Source organism: Parambassis ranga, chromosome 21 (genome assembly GCF_900634625.1).
Source record: "Parambassis ranga chromosome 21, fParRan2.1, whole genome shotgun sequence".
In the NCBI taxonomy this organism is placed as follows: Eukaryota; Metazoa; Chordata; class Actinopteri; family Ambassidae; genus Parambassis; species Parambassis ranga.
In genome coordinates, this window is record NC_041041.1 from 1437184 (window position 1) to 1459743 (window position 22560).

General features: G+C 47.1%; 1 protein-coding gene across 5 annotated transcripts; it reads left to right on the forward strand.

Moving 5' to 3' along the window:
* The first annotated feature begins 564 nt into the window (after nucleotides 1-564).
* Nucleotides 565-20052, forward strand: mcf2lb (mcf.2 cell line derived transforming sequence-like b). 5 transcript variants are annotated; one of them, XM_028393560.1, is made up of 33 exons: nucleotides 565-999; nucleotides 5609-5692; nucleotides 6593-6707; nucleotides 8629-8719; nucleotides 11247-11366; nucleotides 11475-11591; nucleotides 11790-11939; nucleotides 12025-12149; nucleotides 12481-12595; nucleotides 12670-12789; nucleotides 12865-13056; nucleotides 13147-13338; nucleotides 13434-13593; nucleotides 13673-13725; nucleotides 13833-13918; nucleotides 14037-14103; nucleotides 14181-14296; nucleotides 14375-14444; nucleotides 14638-14730; nucleotides 14807-14899; nucleotides 14977-15102; nucleotides 15177-15398; nucleotides 15484-15576; nucleotides 15648-15726; nucleotides 16025-16097; nucleotides 16183-16286; nucleotides 16459-16551; nucleotides 17775-17840; nucleotides 17959-18036; nucleotides 18273-18382; nucleotides 18480-18592; nucleotides 19092-19195; nucleotides 19290-20052. In XM_028393560.1, exons 1-33 carry the CDS (start codon nucleotides 642-644, stop codon nucleotides 19361-19363), a joined length of 3852 nt encoding a protein of 1283 aa, XP_028249361.1. In that variant the 5' UTR covers nucleotides 565-641; the 3' UTR covers nucleotides 19364-20052. The 5 variants fall into 5 exon arrangements, with proteins under 5 accessions (XP_028249361.1, XP_028249360.1, XP_028249357.1 ...); XM_028393559.1 differs by lacking the exon at nucleotides 17959-18036 and having other exon boundaries at nucleotides 16459-16623; XM_028393556.1 differs by lacking the exons at nucleotides 16459-16551; nucleotides 17959-18036.
* The last annotated feature ends 2508 nt before the right edge of the window (nucleotides 20053-22560 follow it).

A 22560-nucleotide genomic window follows, 5' to 3' on the forward strand; every position in this document is an offset into this window, starting at 1 on the left:
CAGACTGGTGTCTATTAGCTTGTCCTGACTGAAACGTATCTCTTACACAGCTCATTGAAATGGAATGTAAATTACCGCGCTCTGTTTAGAGACAGTGTCTGTCTTTGAGAGGTCTCGTTAGAATTAAGTCTTTCACTAAGTTTTGTAAGAATGGAGTCTTTTCAGCGGAATAAACAAGAACAGAAGCTTTCAGTGGCCTCGGTCAGTGAATGGTTAAATAGGGATACAGGCCCTGTTTGAATGGGCTGGGCAGAATGGAGGCTTTGTACTTTTGGACCACATCTCCTGAGATAAGGCGGGCGAGGATGCCGGGTGTTGTTGGCCTAGGTAAATGAGCACAGAGAGGGCGAAACTTTAACTTCACCTGCACGGCTTTTTCCCTTTTAGGGTGCCATTAAATCATTTATCACAGCAGGTTTTTTTTGAGCTGGTAGTCAGGTAGTTGTCCTTTTAGGGGAGGGGTGAAGGTAGGCAAAGAGGGAGGGTGGGGGTGGGAGGGTGTAGCTTTTGTACACAAGGAAGGTAATCTGAGGTTACAGCAGGAAGTCCTCTCAGTTACTGCAGGCTGTGGAGCACCTGCAGCCAGGCAGAGAGGCAGAGGTGGAGTCAGAATGAGAGAGAAACCGTGACTGTAATACTACATGGAAGGCAGGCCGGAGAAGAGGAGTGAAGGCTGGGGCCGGAGGATGGGAGCAGAGGAGGTGGCAGGCTCAGGCTCAGGCTCATCCATGGAGCACCGTGCAGACTCTGTAAGCGTCTGTTCAGGTGAACTGGACTGGTCTTTGATCACAGGACTCAGAGATGCTCTGCTTAGAAGCACAGAAGGAGACGGAGGGAGTCGAGAGGAGGGTGAGATGATGGGAGGAGGGATGGAGGATCAGACTGAGGAGGGAGCGCTGGAGGTGTGTTTGAGGTCAGCAGAGGAGAGTCATGTACGGATTCCTCTGGAGGAGGTGGAGAGTTTCTACAGATTGTCCCGCCGCTGCGGCTGGCTGCGTGGTAGGTTTCTGACGACGTGTCTCTCTTCATCTCTGCTGTTTATTCTTCTGTTGTAGAACCAACAAGATGAGAAGTCTTCTTCTGTTTGAGGTCCTCAGGATCAGGGAGGTGCTACATTTAGGATTGTTTGTACAGTTTCATGCATTACCTACGAGGAGACGGTAGAAGTGTAAATCAGAGCGCGCTCACATGCTTCATGTCCACCTGTGTCCTGTTTCATGCCACAAAGTGGGAAGTGGAAGCACAGATGACATCACTGAACCATGTTTTCTGTGCTCTGGTTTCTCTGCTTCCCCTTTTCATGTGGTTTTGGGGGATTCCAGTATTTTGCACAGTACTCTCTTCCTGCCTCCACCTTTATTCTCAGATGATTTGTTAGACTGGACCCTCATCTGAACCCTGTCACCCTTTGGCTCCCCTCATATTATGTGGACTTATCTGTCAGCCCAGCCTTATCTCTGCTGTTGCTCCTCCTCCTCTGTCGCCATATTTTTAAGCCCCTGCCAGTAGTTGCCCTCCCCCACCTCTCTGCTCCTGCACCTGTGTATTATTCAGTTTTATAAGAAGACAGGAAACAAACGAGAAGCTCTGCCTGAGGAAGTGTTAAATTTTCGTTTGTTGTAACACAATAATACTCAGCTGGTAGCTTTGTCTTTGTCTTTGTGTGTTTGTGGCATTCTGGCCATGTGATCCAGGCCTTCAACCTTCTGCTGCTCGGTTCCTGTCTGTAATCTGTGTCAGTAGTGGCAGGAGGTCCAGGTGTGTGACTGTGACCCACTAACGTTTGACTCGTCACCCACAAACGTGAGCGTGAGTGGACACTAATCCTCATCGTTAAGCCTTTTAAAGAACATTAGCGCCTCAACCAGCAGGTGGTGTGTGTTTGTGTTGATGAAGGAGCATGTTGGAATAATGTATGTTTATTCTTTTACCTCCCTGTCATGCAGCACAGGGAGTCTGCTCTCAGTGTCTGCTGTGAGCTCCTTGTGCAGCAATAACAGCAGCTAAAGGTTTCCAGTAGCTGCTGATCAGTCGTCCACAGCAGCTTGGAGGAGTCTGAGTCCATTCCTCAGTACAGAGCAGCTTCAGTTCTGACATGTTGCTGGGTTTCCTCACATCAGCTGCTTGTTTCAGGCCCTTCCACAACATCTCAGGTGGATGAAGGTCAGGACTTTGACCAAACATGAACTCCGTTCTTTTGTAGAACCACTTGTGGTTTTAGTTCTGCTGATGTTTGGGCTCATATTTAACCTGTGTACACACTGTGACACACTGATACTTGCTGATGAGACAAAGAGACACTGGAGTAGTTTCACTGTCTGTCCCTTTGTGAGAATACAGTAGTATCTGATACAGACTCATTGTCTTCCATTCATGTAGCCAGAGGGGCTTTAAGGTTGTATAATCAGTGTGAGCGCCGCAGCGTGGAAGTTTGGGTTGTGAAGAAGCGGCTCTAAAAGGGGACGCTGAAGCTCACATCAAAATGTTCAGGAGGGGGTTTTTCAGTAACAGAATAGCCTCCACCTAAAAACAAAGAGCGGTTATTCTTGGCCTGAGTGGGACGAGGGTGGGGGTGTGGGGGGGGGGGGCTTTGATTTGATATGTGTGGGAGTTTCTGGGGGCGAGGTGTGGCCGCCTGAGTAAAGTGAGGCCAGGTCAGAAAGTGGAAGCAGATGGAGGCCTCGGTGCATACAGGAGGAGCGCTCGCTGTCCACACCCCTGCAGGCGGTGTCCTCCGTCACCAACACGGCTTTACCGAGTTACAAACATCACACACGCTGTTGGTCTGGCCTCTGTCGAGGAGACGTTTGGGTGCACACGCCCATGCTGGAGGTTAAATTTAAGACAAAGAGGAAAAGAAAGCGGGGCTCAGGTGACATCAGTCAGAATCTCCTCATCAATACCTGACAATAGATGGAGGACAGGAGAAAACAAAACCCGTCCACTGTGTGTGATCAATAATGTTTGTCCAGGTACACGTCGGCTTTTAATTAATAATAAATGAATGATTTCCCATATGACAAACTGAAGAAGAAGCTGAGACAGAGTGCTGTTTATGATAAGATACCAGCGTGTTGTTCACATACTTTATGTACTTTGTGTGTGTGCGTGTGTGTGTGTGTGTGCGTGCGCTTCTTGACATTGTAGATTAGTGTAATCTATGCTTCTCCTGCTGTCATGCTTAGATTTAAAACCACCTGCTTCAGTTTCCAGAGGCTGTGTGTTAACCTGAACACAGGCTGTGTGTAGGGGTGGGCGATGTGGCAAAAATGTTATATCACGACTCTTTAATGATAAAATCACAATCACGATTTTATCATTTGTTTTTTCATTGACACTAATTTGCATGTTTCTGTGTAAATGACGTCAGGTAGCCTGCTGTCACCTCTCAAAATCTGTCAGTAGATCTAAAAGTAAACTGATAACGTGCACTCAGTATTAGTTTTCAATAAACATGAAAATTTCGTTTTATTTCAAATAGGTTAAAAAGAAGACTAATGTAGTTCTGTAAAGTTTTATTCAACAGTCATTAAACAGACTGAAGTGTGCCTCCTAAGGTTAAACAATAAATACAGTATTGAGACTTAAGTAACTCCTAAAGTTCAATGTGATTTAGAACAAATGATCAAACTTTAATGGGAATCATATCTAAGGACAAACAGAGCTGCTGCTGTCCACCGTATCATATGGAGGACGTCATTATTGTTGCCTCTGTCTGATGTACACATGCATGCACAGAACTCCTTGTACGGCCCTCCCACTTCACACACAGGTTTAGATTATAACGAGCTGGTAATGTTCAGAGGTGGGCGCGTACGTGCTCGTAGCATGATAATACATACGTATACACACGGCCCTTCCACAGCAGCACACGCCAGATTGCACACACACACACAGGCTTAGAAGACGCTTCGCTGCTGCCGGCAGAAACTCCACAACGTGGACGATAAAGCGACCCGTCTGCTCTGGCAGATCGCCGACACGTTCAAATCCTTCACGATCTTTTATCGTCGCACACCCCTAGCTGTGTGTGTGTGTGTTTCTCACAGTGATGTCTGGAGATCTTGTTCTCTGTCTCTGCACCCACTTTATGTTACTCTGTGATGGAGACGGCCGCTGGGTGACGTGCTCTCTGCATGCGTCTGCGCACAATCTGTGCACTCTGTTGTTTTTGTTCTTTTGTGTTATGAGCTGCTACTACTGCGTCATACTGACTGTACAGACTGACACACACACACTGAGGGGTGTGAAACCTTCAGACAGACTCCTTGACACACTTCTAGCTGTTTGTGTGTTTGGGATGAACCTCCTGTTAGTTTCTCTTCCTATAGAGCCACTTGTCATAGAGAATCCATCATGTCCTCAGTCTGTCCTCGTGTGTCTGCAGACAGGCAGGTCTTAGTGTTAGTGTTAGTGTTTAAAGACGGAGGGCTCCGTCAGCACACAGTTTGACTTTGTGTGTGTCTGTGTGTGTCTGTGTCTGTGTGTGTCTGTGTGTGTGTCTGTGTGTGTGTCTGTGTGTGTCTGTGTGTGTGGTGAGATGAAAAACAAGCAGTGAACGTCAGTGTGTTGATACCTTCAGGCTGAGTCACCTGATAGGTCCCGTTGGCAAACAAAAAGTAGCAGAGCGACTTGTTGAAGCCTCGCTGAGAGAGGCTCAGTGTGAAGGCAGCAGTAGAGACGGGAGCAGGGTGGAACAGTGTGTGCTGCACTGTGAATCTGGCCTGGTTCTCAGTCACAGGACAGGTACGACATGTTTGAGGCTTTTCCTTCCTTGTGTCATTTTGATATTGCTCCAGACTCTCCTGTGTGAGAGGAAACAGATGATTTCACATGTCGTTCCTGGTCTCCAGGTTCTCCTCCATCTGTGTTTTCACTTTCATTTCAGCCTGTTTCACCTAAATACCTGTCTTTATAGGACAAGTGGGAATATTTAAACCAACAGAAGTTCATTTTTGTGTGTCACACTCTACAGTGCATTTACAGAGCCCTGTTTGATGGGATATGCATCTATTATGATTATTATGAAAAGTGTTATTGAGGTGAGGATCTTTGGATCTTTCTGTCCTTCAGCTACACTGATGGAAGAGAACCTGAAAGTTAAACATGTTCCTGCTGAATTTACTTTGGATCCTGGAACCTCTCAGTCTGTCTGTGTCTGTGACAACAGACGAGTGACTTTTATTTTTATATATATATATATATATATATATATATCACTGATGTTTGATGTGTCTCTTCAACATAAGTGTGCATGACTGCAGTGTAGAGGTGAAGTTATTTTCACGTCATCTGTACGTGCTTTGTGGCACCACTTCATGTCTCAGACATCATACATGTAATCTATCTATAGATCTATAATCTGATCCAGGACTGGATAGTCAGAGTCTGAGTCTCCAGCTGGGGAATAAACCTTAAACCTGATTATTTTAATCTGTATGAAGTGAACACGAACACGCGGGACCGTTGATTTATCAACACTGTGTGTTATTGAGCAGAGCAGGTATAACCACAGATGTCTGTCCTGTTTATGGAAATGAACACATTACAGTGTAGACCTGATCAACCTGCAGCGTACTTATTTTTGCTTCTCTGTGTTTTTGTCCAGATGAGATCATGCAGCTGGACAGCAGCCCCCTCCGTGCTGCGGACATCACCCCGGACCTCAGAAAGCAGTTTGCCTTCCTCTCAGGTGACGCTTTCATTTCACCTTCACATGTTTCTGCTGCTGTTTTTTTTTTTTTTTTTACTTCTCATCACGTGCCGCCAGCAATTGTTTTAAAGTTTCCACTTGCTGTTTGCATAGCGCAGCTGAACTGTTTTGTCAGGGCGTTTATTTGCTATTCAAATGTCGCCTCCGTCCTTTTCCTGTTCACAGTCTGTCCAGACACCCGCAGCCTCGGTGCTGCTTCAGCTGCTGTCAGTGGCCTCTGTTCGCTCTCTCCCCCCTCTTTTTATATAAAAACAGTCCTCTCTGTACGTGACCTTGCGGCTGCAGCAGCGTCGGGAAACCATTTTGCAGACAAAGATCTGAAACCATGACCGTGCACTTGCTGTTGCCATGGCGATGAGAGGAGGAGGGAAAAAAAAAAGCAGACAGATTGATATTCCAGTCACATGTGCTGACGGAGCAGCTGCTCTACACAAGAAAGAAGTGTGTGTGTGTGTGTGTGTGTGTGTGTGTGTGTGTGTGTCGGCATCAATCATTATGTGTAAACACAGCAGCATCCCTCCGTCTCACATCATGGTTTCATTGCATGTTATTATTGCAGCTTGGATTGTCGTGTAAATCTGAGTTAACGCTAATTTTTATGGTTAATCCATATAGATTATGTCTGTTTTCCTTGTGCTCTTTTTGGTGCTTCTATCTTCATTCTTTATTTTTAATTTGAAAAAGTCAAAGCAGTGAGTGTGAGACTGTCTCATGTGTTATGATGGATGCTGTACTTTGTGCAGCCTTCAGTCGTCACAGTGCAGTGTTAACATCAGCGCCCCCCTGTGGTCATAGCGTCTCCTCACTCAGTCCTCAGGCATCATGAAATCTAACATTCTCAGTGTGTTTGTGTCCTTTTCGTTCTCGTCTTCCTGTCAGGAGGTCGTGGAGATAACGGCAGCCCCATCATCGTGTTCCCAGAATTCCCTGCTTTTGGGGAGATCACGGACAGAGAGTTTCACAACGTGCTCACCTACCTGACGAGCGTGCCCAGGTAAAGACCAGACACACTGTCGTCTGGTGTCACGTCACCGTTCTTCCACATTTATGTGAAGTGAATGATGAAGGACGGTGAGGCGGCTTCTGTGTGTGTGTGTGTGTGAGAAGTCTGCCAGTAGGTGGCAGTGCATACCTGAGCCTCACTTGAACTGTGTTCAGCAGATGAGACATCAGTCCTTCAGAGGGTGGGTTTGTATCAATATAAAGTGATCAATGAAAGGATCAGCATTAGTATCTAACCTCCCTTCAGACAGCCGTCACCATCTGTTTGTTGCAGCTCCTTTTTTATCTTTGGTATTTTTATATTTTGCTCCTGATGTAGCTCCTCCTCCTCCTCTACCTCTCCTCTGTCATCCTGCCTTTAATGGTACAAAAATAGCTTGAATGTGAATAATGCACACAGACAGCCGAGTCCAGCTCGCAGCTGCAGAAAAAGTGTGTGTTTGTGTGTGTGTGTGTGTGTGAGATAACACACAGGTGTGAATCTGCATGAGGACATGTGTGTAGGCCTGTTACATATGTGCTGCACACTTAATGTTATTTTTGGATGCTCTAATGTGAAGCAGCGTGTTGAGCCTCCACCCTGACAGATGGCTGCAGCTACCTGAGAGACCCCCCCCCCCTTCAGGTCACACTGAGCACATGCAGGGGGACAAACGTCCTACATCTGTGTGTTATGGCCTTGAGCAGCGGCTGCTTGGATCAATAATAATTGCAGAAATCATTTTTTAATGAAAAGGACATTCTCCTTCTCTTAATCCTCCGTTGGCTTTGATGCACACACGGGTTTAGTTTTGCTGATTGGTTTTATGCTAAAAAGATGTAGCTGTCACCTCAGCTACATGCTGCTCTAATGGTTATTTAATCTGTTTTTAATTTAATATACATTCTACGGAGCAGCGGTGTGTTCCCCTCAGCACTGCATCGCCACCTTTTTCACAGCTCAGGGTGCCATAAATCCAATTACTATGAGGACACTCATGCAGCACAGCATCAGCCAGCAGCTCTTATAAATATGTAAATGAAACAGTTCAGGAGTGAAGCTGTCTGTTTGCAATCACCGCACCAAATATTGTTAATTAAATGTAGAGATTCGGTGCAAGATTACTACGACACTCTTCATCCTCCTCCAGCACTTTGTTCAGCATCCCTCTCACAAAAGCTCTTGTCTCTCCTCCTCCTCCTCCTCCTCCTCAGTGGCTCAGATGTAAAAGCTTTGGGAGTCTGTGTAGATGATTAAGAGCAGAGAGGGATGAGTAAGCCATGAAGGGGAAAGTGATGAGCAGAGAGAAGTGTATGTTCAGTTTTTATAACTCTTCAAACATCTACGAGGACCTGCTGATTGGCCGCTGCAGCTGCCCGTTACCAGGCAGCTGCGGTGTCATTGGCTCTCGTCCCAGCAGCTCCCAGTGTCTCATTGGACGGTGTGCAGATGCAGAGTTTGGGTGGGGGGGGACCATAGGAAGCATTTGGCTCTATACATGAAGCAGCAGAGCGCGCTGGTGTCAGGGAGCTGCTCCTTTCAGCTGGTGGACATGAGAACAAATGAGGATTACTGGAATATTCCTGCATGAGAAACACCTGTGCTGTGGATACATCGTGTTTTCAGGTATGCAAAGGGCTGCTGCAGCCCTTCTCTCTCCTGGGACAGCAGCAGAGGAAGGTGGGGGTGTGCAGGGAGAGAACTGGAGGCTGAGGGCCAAGAAATGTGGAGGTGCTTTACTGGATCCTTTTATGACTGCACCAGCTGTCCTGGAAGATAAAGAGCAGCAGAAGAAAGCACTGCTCAGCCTCAGAGATGAATGTGGTGTTTGTCTCTGTCCTGTGTGGCTCCTGATACTTTCTCCTGTGCATGCTGTGTTATAATGAATCTTTGTTTTTGTTTGTGCTGAACGTGTCGTCCTCCTGTGCTCCAGCTTGTCATCGACAGGCGTGGGTTTCATCCTGGTGATTGATCGCCGGCAAGACCGATGGGCGGCCGTCAAGGGGACCCTGCTTCGCATCGCAGTAAGTTCTTCTTTGTGTGTTTGTTTCTGGAACATTTAAAAAAACATTTGAAAGCAGTAAAAGCTTCAGGCCTCGCTCCCCAGCTCGCTCTCTCATTCACAGCTCCAAAACTAATATCTGTCCCACCCTGAGTGGGGCGATAGGAGCCAGCCTCCTCCTCAAATACTCCCCCAACACCCTGCTTACAGCCTGCCATGTGTTTCCATGGCTACAGGGGAAAATAAACAGTCACAGGCCAAAAGGACAAATTCATTTAAATATCTCATATTCAACCTTTTCTGGGGGGTGTTTGGGGATCATCCCGTCACTCAGTCTCTGCTTTTTGGGGGGTTCCTTGTTGAGTTTTTGTTGTGCAGCACGTTAATATTCGTTGCTGCTTCTTATACAAAACAGAAGAATACAGGAGTAAAATCCTCATTCAGGACAGTTTTTGTTAGATTAATTTGGATTATTGTGGGACTCTGTCATGACAGCTGACGGCAGCGCTCTTCTAATAAATCACCTCGGACACAGATTCACAGGAAGATGAATATCACCACCCACTGTCTCTGGAGACGTGAGAGGCCCCCTCAGTCATTTCAAATTAAATCAAGCTTTATTAATCCCACGAGGCGGGCTTTTACAGGTTGACGGGGTGGTAATAGGGGGCAGTCAGTCAGCCCTGCACTAATAACATCCTGTTTGGAGTGATTCAGCTGAGCTGCTAAATACATGATGATGTTTTTTTAAGTCAGTGTGCACACATGTGAGGGTCTGTGTGCACACTGATTGGTTCTCTCTGTCTTTTCTGTGGATCTAAGAACATTTGTGTGTGAATGTGGGTCAGTGTGCTTTCAAGGAAAGTGTTTATAGACTGAGACTAATTAAGTCTGCTCAGTCCCTGAAGCTCGTCATTTATCTGGCTCTTCTTTGGGCCTTTGTGTGTGAGACACTGACAGAGAACAAAGAACAAGTAGACCATGACCTCGGCTGGCAGCGACCGGCATGGCTGGATGGTTAGAAGTAGCATTATACATTTAAAGGGAGAGACTGCAGACATTCATGTCAACAAAAAGACACAAGAAAAAAACGTTTTCCCATTTAAACATGTTAAAGTGTGTGGTTTGACTGGGTAATCTGATATTTTAGCAAACATTGTTGGAATTGGTTTATTTGTTGGACAACAGAGGGGCAGGCTTTCAACAAAGAGAAGCCGGTCAAACAGATGAGACCGAAGTATGAGCCTCTGTCCTTTATTCCTTCAGTACAATGATCCAAAGCTTCATCTGTGTGAGTGGTATCAGTGTGTGAAGCTCTGCTCTCAGTGTCTGCTGTGAGCTCCTTGTGCAGCAATAACAGCAGCTAAAGGTTTCCAGTAGCTGCTGATCAGTCGTCCACAGCAGCTTGGAGGAGTCTGAGTCCATTCCTCAGTACAGAGCAGCTTCAGTTCTGACATGTTGCTGGGTTTCCTCACATCAGCTGCTTGTTTCAGGTCCTTCCACAACATCTCAGGTGGATGAAGGTCAGGACTTTGACTTCAGAACCGTTCTTTAGTAGAACCACTTGTGTGTTTGGGCTCGTTGTCTCGCTGCTCTTTCTCTTCAGATCCAGCTCACAGACAGATGTCCTGACATGTTCCTTTAGAATTCACTGCTGTCATTCAGGATTCATTGATCCATCAATGAGGACAAGCTGTCCTGGTCCAGATGCAGCAGAACAGGCTCTAAAACCATCATACTACCACCATTTAGTTTTTTCATTTTCTCTGGCTTTTTAGTCATTTTAAGGCAGATCTGCTGCTGAACAACTGTATGTTGTTGCAGGAAGATTTATATGAGGAAAAAGCATTCAGATATTTATCACTACGTGTTGCCAAACACATTAATCATCTCCTCTTGTTATAACACCTACCCACCATGATTCAGACCCGCCCTCCACTGATTGGGACCATTTCCAGTTATCTTCCTCCCTCCACGAGGTCAACAAGGACGAACACTGAATTGATTTATTAATTCCATTAACAGAGCTTCCCCCAAGAGGTTTGTGTTATTAACAGTGTATTCACTGTCAACTTCTGCTTGGACCAGCATTCCTCCACTCACTCAGGGAAGTCGAACCATACATTCAGTTCATTAGCTAATTAAAGCTGCATTAACAATTGTATTTCTGCAGGGCGGGGCCCAGCGCTCTGTCAGCTCCTGACATTTTAATAGAGATTTTATTGGTTCTGTTGGCTGAGCAGCACATGTCGTAGATGGATATTATGATGAATATGAAGAGAATGTGGATGTTTCCTCATGAGGAGTGTTCATTCATAAAATATTAGCCTGTAAATCATCAGTGGTTCACCGTGAAGCCACAATTCAACCAGAGAAAGAAGGTGGAGAAGAAAACAGCAGCAGATAAACAGTCCGCCTCATTGTTCATACAGAAGCATCTCAGACATAAAGATTGATGACCCCCATCATTCCATCCACCCCCTCCTCACATGGGAGACGGAAAGAGGGACAAATGGACTCTCTTACGTAGGTTTTCTTTCTGATTTCAGGGCTCCTTCCCCGGGAATCTCCAGCTGGTTCTGGTTCTGAGGCCCACCACCCTCCTGCAGCGCACCCTCTCCGACATCCTCTTCAAGTTCAACAAGGATGAGTTCAAGATGAAGGTGCCGGTGCGTGCCGCCAGTCTCTAATGTGTCCACACACACACACACACACACACACACACCAAATAAACACGTGAGATAACATCCATGGAATGGGTGGTGTTTCTGCCTCAGGTGATCATGCTCAGCTCCGTGACTGAGCTGCACTCCTACATCGACCGCTCCCAGCTGACACAGGAACTCGGGGGAACACAGGAGTACTGCCATGAGAAGTGGATCTCACACCGCACCGTACGTACACACCGCTCACCGACCTTTATACACTGCTAAAGAAGGAAGACTTATCAGTACGTTTGAAACCAGCGTGCATGTAGATTATATCATCCAGAACTGTCGATCACATTTTGAGACACAATCCTTCTAGTGTAGACTTTACTGTTTCCCATCATGACCACACACACACATGTGTATGTTACTTGTATGATTCAGGCTATTGAAGGCTTTGCGTTGATGGTAAAGAAGACGGCACAGACTCTGCAGTCTTTTGGGACTGAGCTGGCAGAAACTGAGCTCCCCAATGAGGTCCAGGCCACCACCATCCTGCTGAGCACACACACCACTAAGAAAGACAAGATGAAGGTAAGCACACGCATCCTTTACCTTCAAGTCCATCGTTCTCTTCTTATTATGATGTATGTATGTTGTCCCATCTGTGGGTCAATAGGAGGACATATTGGTGGCTCTGGGTCAGGGCAGCAGGCTGCTGGAGAGCATCAATGAGCCCGTAGTGCGTGACCCCGACCACAACATGAACCAGGATGAACTGGAGAACCTGGCTACAGTGCAAAGGTTAGAGACACAACCCCAGGATCACTGCTGCAACACGGCAGAGGGAAGACTCCAGAGGAAGAGCGATGAATTAGATCTGCCCTTATATTAATACATATACAAGAATCAGACCAGTGGAAGAGAATTCAAGTGATTTATTTATCTGGTTTTGTCATCAGACATAAGTATGACGGTGTTTTCATTGATGGATGATGATTTGATTTAATTTAAATTCTGAGGTCAGAGCGCTCTGCAGGACAAGCGACACCGTTTTTATCTTCAGCTGATAATTGAATGGCCTTAATTATGGTCCCAGTATCAGTAACGCAGTCCGTCTCCCTCCTCCTGTCAGACTGCTGTCTCAGCTGGACGAGACAGAAAGGGCTTTTGATGAGTTCTGGGTCAGACATCAGACCAAACTGCAGCAGTGTCTTCAGCTGCGCCACTTTGAGCATAACTACAGAGAGGTGAGCCGGACTTCCTTTAAGTCCTCTGGACTTGAGTCAACGTGACCCTGCTGACTGTGGTGTTTCTGCTGCAGGTGAGGGCTCTGCTGGATCAGGCGTCTGAGAAACTCGCAACCTTCTCCGAGGTGGGGATCAGCCCTGCACATGCTGACCACATCTTCACTGAACTCACCACCTACGAGGAGAGAGTCTGTGTAAGTCACACAACTGTTAATGAAACATTTAGGATCCGTTAGCTGAAAATAAACGGTGAATCCTCTGCTGTTCAGGACGTTCTGGACAGATCTGTGGCTTTGTCCCGCGAGGGCGAGGAGCTGATCCAGAACTCCCACTATGCTGAGGACTCCATTCAGCCCAAATGCAGTGACCTCAGATCAGTCAGTGAGGACGTGAGCAGCAGCCTGAGGGCCAGGAAGGACCACCTCCTCAAAGCCATGGAGCTGCACCACCGTCTGGAGAGTGTGAGGAGGCGACAACCCCAAAACACATCCAACTTAGCCGCCTGGTGTTAATCGTTTTTACCTCTTTTCTTTTGCTGCTGTCGTCTTCAGGCTTCCAAATGGGTGGATGATGGTATATACCTGCTGGCATCTCAGCCAGTAGACAAGTGTCAGTCACACGAGGGGGCGGAGCTGGCCCTGCAGGAGCTGGAGCGGTACCTGGACAACGCGGGTCAGAATCAGCTGACGGACCTCAGCAGCATCTGGGGAGAGTATGAGGCAGTGCTGAACCAGCAGTTCAGGGTAAGAGGGCCAACATGGGAGAAGAGGCGCACGTCAGCATCCCTCTGTCACTCAGAGGCTACAGTGACGCTGCTTCCTGTGTGTCTGTGTGTCAGGATCATGTGGAGAAGGTCTTTCAGAAGCAGACGTCCATGCAGGAGATGTTTGACAAGAGGAGGGTCAGCCTGAAAAAGCTCGCCGCCAAACAGACCAGACCAGTGCAGCCGGTGGCCCCGAGACCTGAAGCCTTCATCAAATCCCCTCTGAGCTCACCCGGTCAGTCTTCACACAGACACACAAAGGATCCATGTTTGTTGACATGTGTAAACGTGATGTGTGTCCCTCCTCGTCACAGCACACAGAGCGCAGCAGGACAAGAACAGCTCGGAGACAAACGGCTGTGAAAAGGTGAGCGCCGACCTTCTGTACTGTAAATCTGACTGATTTCTGAACGTCTGTGATGACTGTTTTTTTGTCACGGTGAGCTGATTCTTTGTTTTGTTTTGTTTTTTCAGGGAAACGTCCAACTGCAGAACAGCGACAGTAACAGCAGACACGCATCTCTGTCAGAGGAGGAGGAGAACCTGGCCGTGCTCAGGCGGTGAGGGATCAGCCGTTTCATCTGTAATCAAATTACGCAGCAGATGGGCCGTTGTGTGTTCGCTCGGCCCGCACCGCACTGAGGCCTTTATCCCATCTCTGCGTCCTTCTGTCTGCAGGCACGTTATGAACGAGCTGCTGGAGACGGAGCGGGCCTATGTGGAGGAGCTGCTCTGCGTGCTGCAGGTGTGTCTTCAGTCCTCACATGAGACGAGGGCGTCCGTCCTTCCGTCTCTCGTCATGTTTGGTTTGGTGTCTTTCAGGGTTACGCCTCTGAGATGGATAATCCAGCCATGTCTCACCTCATCCCCGCTCCGCTGCAGAACAAAAAGGAGATCCTGTTTGGCAACATGCCAGAAATCTACCACTTTCACAAAAGGTGACGGAGCACCACCTGGCTGCCACTCATGCTAACAACATCCTCGGTGACCCCTGACCTGATCTGGTTTCATTTCAGAACCTTTCTGAGGGAGCTGGAGCAGTACACCGACTGTCCAGAGCTGGTTGGGAGGTGTTTTCTGGAGCGGGTGAGTGGACGATGAGACGGTCTGAAACAGGAAGTTCAGGAGCTGAGATCAGATCTCGCAGCCTCGTGCATTTGTTTTGATGAAGTGAACCAAGATTAAATAGTAATTTCTGCTTTGGCGGGAAGCTGAACCTTGTGAACTGGTCGTGCTCTGTGCAGAGGAGTGAACATTGTGCTGTTGTTCCCTTCTTTAGATGACAGACCTGCAGATCTATGAGAAGTACTGTCACAACAAACCTCGCTCTGAGAGCCTGTGGAGGCAGTGCTCGGACTGTGCCTTCTTCCAGGTGAACTCACCTCCTTCAGAGAAGACTGTGTGCATGTGTTAACCTGCTCATGACCCTGATTGTTGTCTTACATTAGGAGTGTCAGAAAAAGCTGGAACACAAACTGGGTTTAGACTCCTATCTCCTGAAGCCAGTTCAGAGGATCACCAAATACCAGCTGCTGCTGAAGGTGACACTCCGTTAAATCGGCTTTTTATCAGTCGTCCGTTCATCATGTCTCTGAGCTGCTTCTTTTTGTGACCACAGGAAATGCTGAAGTACAGTAAGGGCTGTGAGGGTGCCGACGACCTGCAGGAGGCGCTGTCCTCCATCTTAGGCATCCTGAAGGCTGTGAATGACTCTATGCATCTGATCGCCATCACAGGATATGAGGTGAGACGGGATGCTCAGTCACAAATGATGCTGATGATTCGGATCAGAAGGCTGAGTTCTCTTCTCTTTAACAGGGTAATCTGAGCGAGCTGGGTAAGCTGCTGATGCAGGGCTCCTTCAGCGTCTGGACGGAGCACAAGAAAGGTCACGCCAAGGTCAAAGATCTGGCCCGCTTCAAGCCCATGCAGAGACACCTCTTCCTCCACGAGAAGGCCCTGCTCTTCTGCAAGAGGAGGGAGGAGAACGGCGAGGGCTACGAGAAGGCTCCTTCATACAGCTTCAAGCAGTCCCTGAGTGTGAGCGCCCCCCAGCTGCAGCACCTTTTCACCTGTTGTTGTCACAGAGGTTTATATTTCTTCCTTTCCTTTGTGTGTTGAACAGATGAGCGCTGTGGGCATCACTGAGAATGCAAAGGGAGACAACAAGAAGTTTGAGATCTGGTGCAACTCCAGAGAGGAGGTCTACATCGTTCAGGTAGATGAACACAGAGAAAGCTGAGAGAAGCATTTTTTACTCTTTGTAAATGTTTGATTGTTGCATTTCAGGCGCCGACAGCTGAAGTAAAAACCACCTGGGTAAGCCAGATCAGGAAGGTTCTGACCACCCAGCTGGAGGCGTGCAGAGGTACCGTAACATCAGACAGAGATATTAACCTCTGCTGCAGGAATTCACTCTGAACTGAACTGAAGTGCTGTCTGCGCTGCTGCTTCGGTTAATGTTATTGGAAAGAGTCTCTTCTTCTTCTACACTGTTTAGTACAACAGAAGAGGAATGAGTGCGTCCCTGTACGTGGTCTGTTGGTGCTAATGCCCTCCTGTCCTCCTGAGTCCTGCCCTGACTCCTTGTTTAATGACTTCTGTGTGCTGTTGACGGGCACATGTTGTTTGTGTACATGTGTTTGACCTCTCTGTCTGTGTGTCAGAAGCCAGCCAGCAGAGGGCACCAGAGCAGGTTTTCCAGTTCCCGCCTGCGCCGGGTGGAACAGTGAGCCTGAGGTTCGTCTCCGATCTCTGAATCGTGTGAAAACTCTTCTGATCCTTCCAGATTCTTGACACTTGTTCCACTCTCACTGGCCCACAGTCCCTTCAAGAGCGGCCAGAGAAGCTTTAAAAAGGGGGAGGAGAAGAAGGCTGAGCCCTGCAGCCCTGATGTCAACTCCTCTTCACCAAAGCCCACAGCGAAAGGTGAGCTCCACACAGAAGCCCTGTTCCTCCACACGTCTGTACGAACTACATGTTACTGCTGCTCTCTGCTGCCCTCTGCTGACTGACCCGTGCTGTCCTCTTGTTTTCCTAATTAATCACATAACCTCTTGCTCTGCTGTTTTTCTCCTCCCTCCTCCCCCCTCGGGGTCAGATGAGGCTGTGACCAGCCCGACCTCAGACAGAGCTGCTGTGTCTAAAAAGCGCTTTACTTTACAGGGCTTCAGTAACCTCAAAGCTCAGAAAGGTAACTGCAGGCCGTCCTCAGCTTCACACCCAGCACATCTCATCACTAGGGCTGTAATCTCCCCGTCCACTGGTCGATTTATTAGCCGACACGTTCTGGCTCGACCAAAATTCTGGTTGGTCGACTTTTTGTAGCGTTAATTTTATCAGGAGGAATGTACCAAGTGCTAATGGGGGTGTTTTCTGCACACCCGTTGACACACAGTCGATCATTGAACACCCCCCTTGTTTTCACTACTTTGGTTTAATATTTGATGAATATTTATTTAGTTTTGACCGTGTCATTTGAGTCAGTCCTCCTCTATCAAGTCAGAGACATCTGCAGTGTGGCAGCGTTTCATGAAAATAGACAACGGAAAAAAGTTTGCATCCTGAATTTCCCCTCGCGGATCAATAGTGTCACAGCTCGACTGTGACATGTTCAGTGGACATGTGCAGAGCGACATGATGTCTGTAAATATTATAACATGACAAAGCAAGTGTCTAAATATTCCTCCACAGGTTTTGTGCTGATATCACTAGATGAGGGGATATTTTTTGGAAATCCAGAGCTGTGATATTGCTCAGATGCACGTGATGTATCTATGTAAAATAATCAGGTCAAAGCGATGTAATAATAAGTCTTTATGTTACTTATAATGTGTTAAACCTGCCTGCGTCTACAACCCCACCGTAGTCGGGAAGCACAGAGGAGCGACACGGCTCCAGGGACGAGCAGCTTTATTCTCTTATTCTTCGCGCTGTACATAAAATAATTAATGAATAAATCACTCCTCTCTCGAGCCAACGACTTTCTCTTCTTCTCTCCAACTCGTACACATGTAGCTACACACACCGTCACAGGTACACGCACGCAGGAACACACACGTCTCTTAATGAGACATGCTATGCCACTCTCCACCCCCCCGCCCCTGATTAGTTGATTTATTTTGTCAAAATTTAAGTGTTTCAGTCGACCAAGACTTTCTTTGGTTGATTACAGCCCTGCTCATCACTGTGTGTTTATAAGAGACTGCAGCACTGTTCCCATAAAGCCATCTGCATGCCTCCATGTTGGCTGAAAGTCCTCAGACGGCTGTTTCAGGTAGACGCCGACAGCCTGGGAGTGATGGAAAGGCCTCGGCTGCTTGCTGGCTCCTCATCCTTCCCTCATGTGTGTCTCGTCTGTCTGTGTCGTCCTGTCTCTGAAGTTGACTTCTCTCGGTGTCCATGTCTCTCCTTTAGGATCTCCCACCAGCCCAGATCACAAGACCAAACGTCAGAGCGACCCGACGCCGTTCGGCTTCAAAGGTCTGTTTACCCGTCACTGCCTTCACGCGCTGTTTGTCCACGATGCTTCAGCTCTGCTCTAAGGTCTGATTGGCTGTGGCTGCTGCAGGGAGAGTGACTGTGTATGTGTGTCCCTCAGATGCAGGTCCTCCTCCGCTCCACCTGAGCCGAGCCAGGTGGTTCAGCACCTCTAGTCTCTTACAGACTAAGTGGAGAGGTATACAGGCACCAGCTGCTTCACTGCTGTTAACCCTTTACAGGCAGCCGCTCCCGCCTTTTTCCAAAGTCCTTTCAGGCTTAGTGAGAGCTGCATGCCGCTCTGCATGGTCTTTCCTCTGTAGAAGCAGTGGATCTGATGAGGGGGTTCCTGGGTTCATCTGTGCTTCTTGCTGACTCTTTCACTGCAGGTGAATCTTTCTGTAAACTGACCGCCTGTGTTCACCTCCTCCTCAGGCTGGAACAAGGCCTCGCTGTCACTGGACGCATCCGAGGAGCATGACGGCTACTCCAGCGCCGAGGATCCTCTGAACTCTGACCCAGAGGAGGAAAACTGCAAGAAGCTGGTGAGTCACTGTGAGACCAAAGAGGATGATTCTGACGACATTTGATCAAATTATCTTTCATTAAACTTTCTTAATTTGACTTTGTGACCCTGAACAGAGTGTTGGGAAATACACAGTGATGGCCGACTATGAGAAGGGCGGAGCTCAGGAGCTCTCAGTGAAGAGCGGAGACGTTGTGCAGCTGGTGAAGGAGGGGGACGACGGACAGTGGTGAGGACACAGTCTTCTGGGCTGGAACAGCTTTTATTCCTGATGTCACAGATTCAACAAGCTGCTGCAAACATTCCTCTTAGCTTTACATTGACCTGTTAGCATGTTAGCATCACACTGTTCCTGCACATCCATGATCCACCACATCCCACAGCTGCTCTGCTGGACTGAGACCTGCTGACTGTGGAGTCTGAGTGCAGTGAGCCCATCGTTATGTTCCAGCATTAGAAGGACTTGTGGTGGACCCCAAGGTTCTGTTTCAGGTCCCACACTTCTGTATCTTTACACACTCCCTCTTGGTAACGTCGGGCTGTGGCCTTAGATCCAGGGCCGCCCTGACACCATAACAGCTTCTGATCCAGGCAGGATAGATCCATGCTTCATTCTACGTGCTGACCTGTGATTGGCTGATTAGACTCTTCATTAAGAAAGAGCAGCTGGACACTGATGAAGTGTGATATGATCAGCAGCAGTGCTTTAATGGTACCTTTGTGTGTAGGTTTGTGCGTAACCTGAACTCATGTAAGGACGGCTGGATCGCTGCTGCTGACCTCATCAGTCTCCTCAAGAAGTCCAAGTCCTGCCAGTCCCTCACCAGCTCAGGTACAGCAAAGACGGTGACTGAAGACAGAATGATTTAATGATTAAGGTCGGCCTGAAATACGTGTGTGTGTGTGTGTGTGTGTGTTTCCAACAGAAGGCTCTGGAAACCTCAGCACATCGTCCAGCTGCAGCGAGACCTACACAAGCTTCTCTGACATCAAACCGTGACCCGTCAGCACCTCCCCCTGACCCGTCAGCACCTCCCCCTGACCCGTCAGCACCTCCCCCTGACCCGTCAGCACAGCGTCTGTGTTACAAACATCAGTGTAGTTCAGTGGTCTTCCTGTAGTCACAAACTGTGGGTGTGTGCGTCCGTTCATTTGTGTGTGTGTGTGTGTGTGTGTGTGCGTGCGTGTGTGTGTGTGTGTGTGCGTCTCATGATGATGGAATAGATGTATGAATGGACCAGCAGGACTGATCTCACTTAATGCATCTATCTAGTTGTCTTTGTGATCATCTGCACTACTTTAACCAGGAGTTTGTGTTTCAGACGTTACAAATCATAAGAGAGGCCGCTTCTGCTTGGATGAATTTTTTTAACCCTTTACAGGCTTATTTATTTGTTGAAAGCACCCACATGTCTTCGGCCTGCTCCTCCTCCTCCTGCTGTCTGCTTGCTGTCATTAGGAACCCTGAGACTCTTTGTGGGTTTTCAGCAGAAACATGTGAATAATCAGAGGTCACTGTATAGCACTAACTTATTCCCCTGCAGCGGGGCGATGTTCTGAATGTAGATACTGTTCATTAATCTGTCCGTCATCAGATGTTTGTTAATGGAGATGATATATTGTACATTAAGTATGGTGACGTCACTACTTTGTGACTTTTTTTTACATAAAGACTTGTGATAACTCGGACGTCTCTGTTTCGTGAGTCTGATTTTGTAGTTTTGGACGCCTTGGTCTCTGCTGAATATCTTTGGAAGTCTTCATCACAGTGAGGTGGTTCAAACATCTACAAGAACTACATGGCCCGATCTTTCTGGTGATGCTGCTGGCGTAAGGGACAAAGTGTTGGTGAGAAATGTGTTTATGAAGTCAGCTGCTCCCACATCGCTCCAAGGTTTAAGCGCATCATGAGGAAGAATCGGATTTTTACAACGATGAACGGATCAAACTCCAGCAAAATGCCTTTTTGTAGAAATATTAATTTCTAATTAATATTATATTAATCTGTTTATAAAATCATTTTAAAAAAATATATAAAAACATTTTATTTCCAATCATCTCTGAGCTGACGTCACTGAAATGATGAACAGAAGTCTCTGCTGCAGCTTCTTATGGACACGTTTGTTTATTTAATAACACATTCAGGTTTGTCCTTATTGTCCCTACTTAACATCTTATGAGATGAGGACTTCTCACACAAACAGTAAAAAGACCGAGAGGCAGAAAAGAAAGTCAGAGAAATGAAACTGAAACTGTCCACATGGGTTGCCAAGTTTATTAAAAAAAACCTACATTTTATACTGTTAGCTGACTGTCACACCTTATATAATATATATACACACATGTATATATATTATATACACATATATATACATACCTACTTTTTTTACTGTTATCTGACTATAATATATATAATATACATATACATATGTATATTATATATATATGTATACACATATATACACTCAACAAAAATATAAACGCAACACTTTTGTTTTTGCTCCCATGTTTCATGAGATGGACTTGAAGATCTAAACTTCATTCCAGATACACAATATTACCATTCCTCTCAAACATTGTTCACAAATCTGTCTAAATGTGTGATAGTGAGCACTTCTGCTTTGCTGAGATAATCCATCCCACCTCACAGGTGTGCCACATCAAGATGCTGATCTGATTAGTGCACAGATGTACCTTAAACTGCCCACAATAAAAGGCCACCCTGAAATGTGCATTTTGTTTCTGCTTTATTGGCGGTCTGGGGACTCAGAACCAGTCAGTATCTGGTGTGACCACCATTTGCCTCATGCAGTGCAACACATCTTCTTCGCATAGAGTTTATCAGATTGTCTATTGTGGCCTGTGGAATGTTGGTCCACTCCTCTTCAATGGCTGTGCGAAGTTGCTGGATATTAGTGGGAACTGGTGCACGCTGTCGTATACGCCGGTCAAGCACATCCCAAACATGTTCAATGGGTGACATGTCCGGTGAGTATGCTGGCCATGCAAGAACTGGGACATTTTCAGCTTCCAAGAATTGTGTACAGATCCTTGCAACATGGGGCCGTGCATTATCTTGCTGAAACATGAGGTGATGTTCATGGATGTATGGCACAACAATGGGCCTCAGGATCTCATCACGGTATCTCTGTGCATTCAAAATGCCATCAATAAAATGCACCTGTGTTCTTCGTCCATAACAGATGCCTGCCCATACCATGACCCCACCACCACCATGGGCCACTCGATCCACAACATTGACATCAGCAAAGCGCTCACCCACACGACGCCACACACGCTGTCTGCCATCTGCCCTGAACAATGTAAACCGAGATTCATCCGTGAAGAGAACACCTCTCCAACGTGCTAGACGCCATCGAATGTGAGCATTTGCCCACTCAAGTCTGTTACGGCGATGATCTGGAGTCAGGTTAAGACCCCGATGAGGACGACGAGCATGCAGTTGAGCTTCCCTGAGACGGTTTCTGACAGTTTGTGCAGAAATTGTTTGGTTATGCAAACCAATTGTTTCAGCAGCTGTCTGAGTGGCTGGTCTCAGACGATCTCGGAGGTGAACCTGCTGGATGTGGAGGTCCTGGGCTGGTGTGGTTACTCGTGGTCTGCGGTTGTGAGGCCGGTTGGATGTACTGCCATGTTCTCTGAAACGCCTTTGGAGACGGCTTATGGTGGAGAAATGAACATTCAATGCACGAGCAACAGATCTGGTTGACGTTCCTGCTGTCAGCATGCCAATTGCACGCTCCCTCAATGCTTGTGGCATCTGTGGCATTTTGCTGTGAGACAAAACTGCACATTTCAGGGTGGCCTTTTATTGTGGGCAGTTTGAGGTACACCTGTGCACTAATCATGATGTCAGATCAGCATCTTGATGTGGCACACCTGTGAGGTGGGATGGATTATCTCAGCAAAGCAGACGTGCTCACTATCACACATTTAGACAGATTTGTGAACAATGTTTGAGAGGAATGGTAATATTGTGTATCTGGAATGAAGTTTAGATCTTCAAGTCCATCTCATGAAACATGGGAGCAAAAACAAAAGTGTTGCGTTTATATTTTTGTTGAGTGTATATACGTACATATACATATATATACATGTGTATGTATATATATATATACATACACATTTTTCCTGCTTCCACAGAATTTTCTGAGACTTTTTTCTCAGAAATTGAAC